Source organism: Triticum dicoccoides, chromosome 2B (genome assembly GCF_002162155.2).
Source record: "Triticum dicoccoides isolate Atlit2015 ecotype Zavitan chromosome 2B, WEW_v2.0, whole genome shotgun sequence".
In the NCBI taxonomy this organism is placed as follows: Eukaryota; Viridiplantae; Streptophyta; class Magnoliopsida; order Poales; family Poaceae; genus Triticum; species Triticum dicoccoides.
The window spans coordinates 74,649,691-74,659,871 of NC_041383.1; the positions used below are offsets into that span (position 1 = coordinate 74,649,691).

A 10,181-nucleotide genomic window follows, 5' to 3' on the forward strand; every position below is an offset into this window, starting at 1 on the left:
AGCGCGGGGAGTGAAAACTTTCGAGCCAGCCCATTTAAGTACAGAGTGCACACCAGCCTAACCCTAATCGCCCTTTTCTCGTCTCCTCCCATACCAACCATCAGCCGCCGCCGCCACTCCTCACGTCTCTCCATGTCGCTGCCGGCGGCGTCGGCGTTGAACCACCTTGCGCCAGGCCCCTCCCATCTAGCCCACACCAGACCCCTCCCCTTCCACCTCACTCCATGCCCCTTCTCGTGCAGATCGCGCCCTCGAGCTGCGGCGGCTCAGTCCTGCATCTCGAGCTGATGCGGCCACGGTGGCAGTGGGACCGACTACCGGGTTTGGAACCCCCTGATGTCGTTGGCTGCATGATTTCCTTTTGTCCTTTTATCAATAATATGCACAAGTGAGTTATTTTATACTGAACATAGTTCTGTATAAAATTGGTACTCTCGTGAAGACTTCTAAACCTGTTTTGATGTATATTTGTGTGTTATCATGCAATTCTCTATCATGTCCTGTTATTCCCGAAGTTAAAGCTCCTTCGTATTTATGTTGCTTCGGTCTCCCATAATTTCTGAAGCATATTGTGTGCTTATCCTGCATGTATCTGATGTTTACTAATTATGATTTGAATATGACATGTTTAGTTAACAAATTGGTTCTACATATAACCGTAATTTTTATTTATGATGTAGCTAGTAATCTAGATGGTTATTGTTTACTATTGTCAGTGCTTTAAGATTACGTGGCAGCATAAACTTTGAGTTTTGTGTAACTTGTTGACACATGAACATTCGAAGTTTTTGCTGACCGGGTCGATGCGCAGCGGCTCAGTGTCGTGGATATTGTTAGTTAGTGATGCCGTTTTTTGGTGTATTTATATGGTCTTAACTGCTCCTGCTGTCGTACTTGGAGTTCTGTGATGTGTGTTTTGTTACTATCACTTATATGTCAACTTGAGGCTTTATAGGTTCTTTATAGTTAAGCACTTGTACCTCTGCCTATCTCCTCTGTTGCGAGCTCATGGCTGAACCATACACTGTTTCATGTAGACTACTAGCTTGCATGGGCCTGAAGAACGGAGTAACTTTACTAAGTAGGAATTCTGTTTTTTCTTGCATGAGCTGTTGCACCTCTAATTTTTTCTATTGTGTCCTGGACAGTAAGGGAAATTGAAGCGAAAATCCATTTCTGAGCTCGAGCTCAGCTGAGCCTGATATCCACACCGTCCCTCTGCCAAAATATGTGCGTCTCCCTGTATTTTCTGGTTGTATATGCATTTTTCGTCTGGCGTGTCAGTGATGCATTGATTGGGACGGCTCGGGCGGACGCCGTTGCGGGACAGATGGACGGGCGATGGCTCGGCAGCCTAACTGAGCCATCATGAGCCGTATTTATACTGCTCACCCTGGGACTCCTATTTATACTGCGCCTTGTGCCAGCCCGAAGGGCGCCCTTTTCCTGCATTTAGTACCTTTTTGAATTTTGAATATGTGGGCACGCCCAGAGATGGCACACGCTGACGCCGCGTGCATGCTGTGGAGCTTCATACATGTCCTAAGCGGATCCAGGCCAGCAAACGTGACATCAGGCACTTGAACCATATAGGAACAAATCATATAAGTATTGTCATGACACAGACGGCAAACCACACAGGTTTTCTCACTCACCAACATATAATTTCAGTTTTATCACAAGACGTACAACAGTAAAAAAAGTTTTTTGGCCTTGCCGGATGATAAGCACAGATAAACTCAGCTCATGTGCGTCGCACTCGTACCTAGTTTACAAACAAACACGAAAATCACAAGAATGGAAAAACCTATATCATTTCTCTGCAAACCCAAGCGGTCTCGTGCATGTGGTACGTCGGTGGCCTTCTATCCCGCAGTTTTTGCATTTACCAGGCTTTCGCGGTTTCTTCGGCACATCTCTTTCTGGGCAGGTCGTTTTCTTGAGCCTTTCACGGTGACATATGCTGCAGAACCTTGTTCTCTTACTCAGCCCTTCGTATGACGCCTTGTCCCTGCTGTTAGTAGGCCTCCCAGGGCCTCTACGCTTCTCAGGCACTGTGAGGCACTGCATGGCATTCGTGCTCAAAGAATTTCCAGCACTTGGACAACGGTCGGCCTCATGATCAGCAATTGCTTGTTCGCCGTCGGCTGTTGGAATGACGCGATCCTCGAAAGCCAGTCCATCACATTTCTCTGCCAAAGGCGCTGCGCTCCGAATCACGGAATCCAGGGCAGCGTTGACGTGATCATAGCATGCAGCACTTGCGTCCCCCAGCCGCACGACTGGTTCTGTGAATTGTCTCTCTGGTACTGGACAAGTGACCTGGTAGTATGTCTCTCGCGTCCCTTGTCCACCGTTTTAGGATGTGGTATTTAGGGATCTCTTCTAGATGAAGAATTTCCATAACCTGCATGACAGAGGACCACATGTTAGTCAGGGTTTTTTCAGTTACTCCATTCATTTTCATGTCAAATCTGTGCATTTTTTTATGGCAGATTACCCTCAACGTATGGCTGCATATCATTCCCATGTGCTCAAACTGGCCGCACTCACAGGTGAATATTGATTGGTCATCATTAATGGTCACCTCATACTCAACTCTGCTCCACTTCTCTCTCTTTGCGGCATTGTTGTGAGTCGTGATGTACTTCTTCATCTTTACCACTTCAGTAACATTGTATGCGGTTGCTTCGATCAGTAGTCGCCCAAATTCCTCAAACATGCTCCTTGTATAAACCTTGCTGGCGTGACGCTCTATTGCAAGGTTAGTACGTCTGACCACACCGCCCTGCAATGAAAATACAGCAGTAAATTTAAGAATTGTATAAATTATATCCACAAACTAACCGACAAAGCAAAATCAGTTCCTATTCGTGCACGACAGCATGGTGTGTACGACAAGAAACTACTTACAATCATAGTTCTCTTCTCCTCGTAGCTTTCGTCGCGTTCACGATCAAATTGCAGTTTCACGTATTGCCTGACGAAAACATGCATTGGGCTGGCAGGTGAGATGTACGATTTGAGCATGTGGTTTGCGCTCTTGCTCCTTTGAATGCTTGTCATTTTTGCACAGAACACGCCCCTGAAATATGGTTTTGCCCATTTCCTTCTGGTCTCATAGATTTGGGCCATGTAGTTATGATTCCTCAAACTGTACTTATCGAGCAGCGCTTCCCAGGCTGACTCAAACTCTTCCTCGGTTAGCATGTGGTTAACAACTTTGTGGAATTCAGCCTGGAAGTCACTCTTCTTGGTGTACAACGGACCTACCGTTTCCTTCGCCTTTTTCAGGACATGCCATTTGCACCAAGGGTGGACTGTATCGGGATAAGTTCTCTTGATTGCAACCTCCATGGCTCTGCATTGATCTGTAAACAGAAAAGAAGGATTCCAATCAGACAACTGAGCTTCAAAAATATAAAGTGAGCAATGACATTGTATTCAGTGAGGATAGCCCCCCAAATTGACAAGGAACACAACAAATAATTTTTCCAGTGCCCCACTACCTGTTAGTATTGTTTTCGGCGCAGGGCCGCCCATCATACGGACAAACTCCTCCAACATCCATTCAAAGCTCTCTTCTAATTCGTCACGCATCAAAACCCCTGCCAATATGATACTCTGGTAGTGGTTGTTAACTCCTACAAATAGCCCAAACGGCATATCGTACAAGTTGGTCCGATAAGTGGTATCGAAGGTAACTGCGTCACCAAACAATTTGTATTGCATCCGGCTGCTGCCGTTAGCCCACATGAGGTTTCGAATCTTGTTGTCTTTCTCTGCCAACACCACATAGGAAAATCCAGGGTCGTTTGCTTGGATGTCAGCAAACGCCTGCAGTGTTTTCCGGACATCGTCCTCAGCTTGCTCACGGCTAATCTTCCCACAAATATTTCTGAGCGTCCTTTTAGTGAATGGTACCTTCTCTACTGACCCAAAGAAGCTCCCAATAATGCTGTAAACCTTCCCAAGATTAACATTGTTCTCCCTTAGTTGCTTTATCAAATACTTGGTGTATACATCAATGTGCTTATGAGACGGCCAGTGCACCTTCTCTCCCATTGTTAGCGACATGGAATGGTTGTGACTCGCTCGGTGCTCTGTTATGTACCAGCTGTTGTCCGATGCACGCAGGAGCCTGATCAAAGCTAGGCACTCACATCTGCAGGACCTACTGTTTTCTGTTTCAGGTTTTCCCTGCACACCACCAAATAAGACATGTCAAAAATCAGCTTATCACCGTGTCCAATAAGTAATCCTGTTCATATGCAGTACCATCTAGGCTTTCCTGTGCACGCATCAAATAATGTACTCACCGAGCAACCACAAACAATCTCCTGCATGGTTTTTGTCCGGCCGGCGTTGAGTCTGCTTTTCCCATATCTTATTCCGAAACCGGCCTCCCATGAGTATAGGTTGTAGAAGTCATACGCCTCCCCTAACGAATCGAAACTGAGCCCTAGCTCAGGCCTAACGACGCTTTTGTCAGGCTGCTTCGCATATTTGCGTATCGAAATCTCGAGAGCGCTCATCCTCGATGGGCATGGCACTCGGTCCGGAGGTGCGCTTCCGAGCCGCAGCCTGCATGTGCACAGCAGTAAATGGTAAATGTAAGCATTTTCATCATTTTCTGGTCCCGCTTGTATGGTTGATCTAGTTAGTTCTCTATTTCCAGTATTATTTCAGTTTCAGTTTGTATATCGGCAAAATTGAATAAACACAAGAGCAGTATGGTACACTCTTCTCTCACTTATGTGGGGGAAAACACTGTTCTTATTAGATCTTCCTAACAGAGGAATTTGGTGCCTTGAACTTTATTTCTCCCAACCTGACTAGCAGCCTAATTTTTTTCATCGTCAAGATGATTGCAACGCCATCAGGTGAAGCTAATTTGTAGAACCCAATTGTAAATCCTACTTTTCCCTCATTTCAAGCTAATTTTCACAGGTGTTGCCAAATCCAACCACATGTTTGCTAACATTGATTCTGCCCAATCCGTTTGTTTTCTATCCCAACTTATACGTTATTGCAAATATACGTGACGCTCATGTGAAACCATATTTCCAATCAAAAAATGCAAGGAAGGAAAACAAGTTTTCTTACCTTTTTGTCCAGCCGGGGGCTTGCGGATTCACCCTGTCCGTTGATTGAGCAGACCTCGCCGGAGATTCTGCACGGGGCCGATGTTCACGATCTTCTCGGTTTGCAGCTACCCCCTCGTTGTCCACTTGAGCCAGCCCAGAAACACCATTGGCCTCAACGCCATCTTCTGCTGAACTCCCCTTCTGCAGCAAATAGAGGAGAGGCACTGGATCTGGGTGCTCAAGGCTGTCAGCAAATTCCTCCCGTACGGGAAATCTGCGAGAGGAACGCCGAATCGCCGGCAATAGGTGTCAGATTCGCTGGCACTAGGTCGAGCAGATCTTCAACCTCGCCGCCGGATGCAATCCATGATAACAAAATTTGCAGAGATCTGCCTGGAACAAACCTGTTCACTGCGTCGAGAAGGAACTCCATTCCCTCCGCGTCCATCCGTCGCTAGCCTGCCTTGCAATTCCAGGCACCGCCGATCAGGTAATCCATCCCCGGCAGCACTGTCGCCTTCAAGTCGCTCTCGCTCTAGGTTAGCACGGCGGACACGGCCCTCTCCAACGAGCTAGGACGAATCTTACTTTTTCTTTTTTTTCGTGCACACGAGGGTTTTCCCTTGGACCGACACGACGGCACAGATTCCGCGCACCGTCCCAGGCCCCTTATCTGATCCCAGGCCCAGACTGTAAAAGCAAACTACCTGGTCCACAACCTAGACGGAAAGCCGACGTGTTGGTCCACGGCCCAGATAAAACCGCCGCGACGTCCGTCCCGCTGCCGCTCGTCGACCCCATGTATTGCCAACTATTTCATACCGTATTTACGCGTTCCGCTGTTTAACCCACGCTCGTATCTGACATCACAGCAGGCTTTGTTCACATCCCGAGACAGTAATGAACGACTTAGATTATGGGTACAGCTGAGCCCGAGCTCCAAATCGCCCCTCTCAAATTGAAGGAAGTATTTTGTAGTTCATAATTTTCTGGGTTAATATTTCAGTTGTTCAATTGTGGTAATTTTCTTGGTTAATATGCACAGCGTAGCTTGTTTCACTTAGTAATTTTTTAGTGTTTGATTTGATAGGTATAGCAGAGAAGTGAATGTATGACGGTGATGTCGATTGCTGGCTGCCAGTGTGAACCAGCAAATATGCCGAGGCAATAGGAAGTTGATGGAAGCGTCCAAGTCGAGCCAGGTCAGCAGGTCGTGAATCTGAACACCCCTGTTTCATAAGTGCACCCTGAATGATGTTGTTGGCCTAAAACTGAAGGTCAATTAATCTATATACCATGTGCTTCCTGGCATCCTTGCTTCTAGGAAACTGAATTTGTATAGCACTAGGTGTCTGCACTATAACTTTGTTTATCATGCATGTAGTATGACATTAGAACAACACACGTCTTAGCATATGTTGTTTTGCTGTTGATGCATATACATGCTTGAACTATTAATATACATGCAGTGATGATGAATTATCTCTCACATATTAATATACCTCCTAATTCGATTGATTCGTCCTCAAGTGCCTATTTTGGCTTTCTTCATATTGTTGTTTTATGAACAAATTGCAATTCTTTGTAATTGATAGTGAGGTTATTTGTATATTTGAACTAGTTATTGCAGGCCAGAATGTGTGAAGCATGCTATTTTTTGACAATGCATATATGATGGCATACTTGTTTATGAATTACTTCATTTACCAAGCATTCTTTTACAATCAAGTGAAAGTTCAATTAATAAATTTAGTTATGCGCAAACTTGTTTTACATGTTTGTGTGAGTGAGGTTATGTATATTTGACTTGTTAATCTTCCTTAGTTCAGATCAATGTTATTCTCATTCGTAGGCACTACAAGATTTAAGAATTTTGGACAACATATAGTTTATTTTTAATTTTTTTGTAATTCTCTTATTTCTATGATCTATTCATGTGTACAAATATCTAACAAGGTTCTTGTAAATATGCTAAGTAAGATTAGGTAGCAAGCTACTTGGTGCTGCCATCACAATCAGCCACGACATGATAGTTGTCACAGGAGGACCGATGGCAAGAACATGAATAACAACCTAAATAGTTTATATGTTATGTTGATGTAAAATGGATTGTACTGGTTCCTAACCTTGTTTTGTGATATATTTCAATCTATGTTGTAAGTTATCATTTTGTAGATGATTTTATAAACTCCTATATTGTATTTACATATGGATGGCTGCAAACTGGATTAACTATGTAATGCTATAATAGTTTCCATATGCTTCCTCTTGGGAAAAAATTGGCATTTGGGTTTGTGAGACCCATTATGCTAAAAACATGATTGGTTAAAATTAGGCAGAAATAAATGGGCTAACGAGGCAGAAATGAATGGGCTATTGTGCTCGGCCAAATTTAAATTGTGTCCAAATCGATGACGATTTTTGTGACAGAAAATAGTATCCACGTAGGCAGACATGTCAATCAAAATCCTACGCGGCGTCAGTCCATGACGGATTATTCCCGTCACAGAAGTTTGGGCTTGGGCGGGCCTGGTGCAGATCCATGACGGCCAAGAACCGTCAACGAAGATACGATGTCAAATTATGACGCGATATACATGACAGATTTCATGTCCGTCATGTAAGGGCACCCATGACAGTTTTTCACTGATCTGTGATGGACTAGATCTGTCATGTATTAACAGATTTCTTGTAGTGATCATCTTCCACATCTTGCACTAGTTCAAGGAGTCACAAACCCTCATGTTGGTAAGGCAAGGGACAAGGTAACCTAATGCTTTCATGGACATCATATTGTGTGTGCATCACTCTATGTTTATGGATATACTTGTTTGTTCCTTGTGGGACTAACCCATGTAGGTATTGAAAGTGCAACCCACTCCAAAGGATTGCTCCAAATGATCTATATCAACATTGAGCATCCACATCTTCAACACCTACATGAAGTCATCATCGACAAAAACCAAGGTTAGTTCATCCCTCTAAGGGGGATCTCACATCTAGGGGGAGCTTAACTATAAGAATTGAGTCAAAGCAACTCTAATGATGTGAACATATCAATGCATTATGTAAAAGTGGTAACCCCACTTGAGCTTAAATGATGAGTATGACCTATGATCAAATGTTCTCATTTGACTCCTAAGTCAATATACTCATATATAGATGACCTAGTCATCGCCAATTGTTTGATAGATGCTAGAATTGGATGTGCATGTTTTGCCACATATTTCATTTGCCATTTTGTTGTGTGAGCATGTTGGTTGCATATTTAATTCATTCGAGGACATCCACTTGTTGCTTTGATTGATTGGCTTCTTTTTCTCTTGCCAAGTGGATGAACAAGAATGCCTAAGAACCTTCTCTAGCTATCTATGCTTTTCTTGTCTCAAATTCTATTCATGCTACATGACAAAATTTGATCAAGTCAGATTCGAACCACTCTGTGTGAGGAGCACTCGGAGTCCCCGATTCTCATGGACTTAAACTTCCAAAACTTCTTTGTGTGTTTCGGTCTGACCGAGTCTTCCATTTTGGTCATACCGAGATCACTAAGTCGATCTACGTTTTCAATCTCAGTGCAACCGATTTGAAATTTTCGGTCTCACCGAGTTGCTGTAACTGTCAACAGTTATGCATCTCGGTGCCACCGAGTTGTTCCACTCGGTCACACCGACAGGGTCGGGCTATATATACACACGGGCAAAAATTTGGAAAACTTTCTCCAAACCACTTCGCCCGCGCATAGCTCGCTCTGCCTCCTAGGTCTTCGGATCGTCGACTTCGTCGCCAGCCGCCTCCAGTCGCTGGTCTCCACCGCCGTCAACGGAATTCATCCCCGCCGTTGTCGCCGAAGCGAGTTCATTGCCAAACTAGGGTATGGACTCGATCACAGTGCTATCCCGTCCAATTCCTAGCACATTGTGTTCATTAAGATTCTTGCCACGATTGAAACACGTCTATCTAGTCAAAACAATCTCTAGAATAGATGTGATTTGAAAATTTAGGGTTAGGTTTCCGCCGAAACCATCTCGGACCCACCGAGTTGAAAAACTCGGTCTCACCGATTTGGCTAACGCCATTGCACAAGTGACTCTCGGTCTGACCGAGAATTGCTAATCGGTGTGACCGATTTTAGAACTCAGTGAAACCCTAGCAGTCTCGATGCCACCGAACTGTGACTCGGTCTGACCAAGATCACTAGTTTAGGTTCTAAAAGCTGCTTCGGTATCACCGAGTTTGAAAATCGGTTGATCCGAAATGCTTTCTGTGGAAAACTAAAACTAAGTTTTTGAATCATTCTTTTGCAAAAATCTCTGCATTTTGTGATGCTCATCCATTCTATCTCATCTATAACTATTCACAGGGTCAGCAGTCAGCGTATTCAACATGTCAGACCAAAGTGACAGCCAGAACAGGGAAGAAGAGCAGATTCACATGAGTGAGGGCACTAGTCCCTCTAGTTCCTCAGATGATGGCAGCAGGAGCACTCCTAGCAATTTGCCCAAAGCAGCCACAAGAGCCAGAAGGAGGAGAACCTCAGACTCAGTGGATGAGGACTATGTGGCAGCTAAAGATGAGGCTACTTCCAAGAAGGTATTGCTCGAGTAGGAGTATGGCTCAGCAAAGACCACAAAGCCTGGACTTAATAGGAAGGTCCCTGCCAAGAGGACACCTATGCTGAAGGTCAGAGGATCAACACAAGAACCAGAGAAACCTGATCCCAAAGAGCCAGCTGCAGAAGGAAAGAAGAGAAAGGAAAGGGTCAGAAAGACCATGGCCAGAGTTGTTGGACAACCTTCCATGATGGAAGAGGAGGAGGAAGAAGAGGTTGCTGCACCAGCACCCAAGGCACAAAAGCTGATGGGTGATGCTATAAGGTCAGGGGTTGCACCATCAAAGCCCAAAGAAGCACCCAAAGCTGCCTCCAAGGCCAAGTATGCACCTAAGAGGAACACCAGGAGCATACCAGCTGCTGAGAAGAACAAGGCCCCAGTGCCTGAAGTTGCTGCTGAGGAAGATGATGAAGGACAAGTCCTTAGGAAGCTCAAACCCATGATTCCAGACCACAACAATGCTCATCCAGTGGCTGAGAAT

The 10,181-nt window shown here is 44.8% G+C and overlaps 1 protein-coding gene across 1 annotated transcript; it reads right to left on the reverse strand.

Annotated features, from left to right (window-relative positions):
* Positions 1 to 1,580: 1,580 nt before the first annotated feature.
* Positions 1,581 to 5,667, reverse strand: LOC119362219 (protein FAR1-RELATED SEQUENCE 7-like). Its single transcript, XM_037627417.1, has 7 exons — positions 5,492 to 5,667; positions 5,107 to 5,361; positions 4,320 to 4,584; positions 3,510 to 4,200; positions 2,914 to 3,371; positions 2,501 to 2,788; positions 1,581 to 2,407 (listed from the first exon to the last, which is right to left on the reverse strand). Exons 1-7 carry the CDS (start codon positions 5,533 to 5,535, stop codon positions 2,246 to 2,248), a joined length of 2,163 nt encoding a protein of 720 aa, XP_037483314.1. The 5' UTR covers positions 5,536 to 5,667; the 3' UTR covers positions 1,581 to 2,245.
* Positions 5,668 to 10,181: the final 4,514 nt, after the last annotated feature.

Bases quoted from the DNA above. Each gene is read 5' to 3' on its own strand.
- LOC119362219 (XM_037627417.1), bottom strand. From the start codon at position 5,535: ATGGACGCGGAGGGAATGGAGTTCCTTCTCGACGCAGTGAACAG. The intron at 3,372-3,509 runs GTAGTGGGGCAC...TTCTGTTTACAG, and splicing joins GCCGAAAACAATACTAACAG to ATCAATGCAGAGCCATGGAG. The intron at 2,408-2,500 runs GTAATCTGCCAT...TCTGTCATGCAG, and splicing joins TATGCAGCCATACGTTGAGG to GTTATGGAAATTCTTCATCT.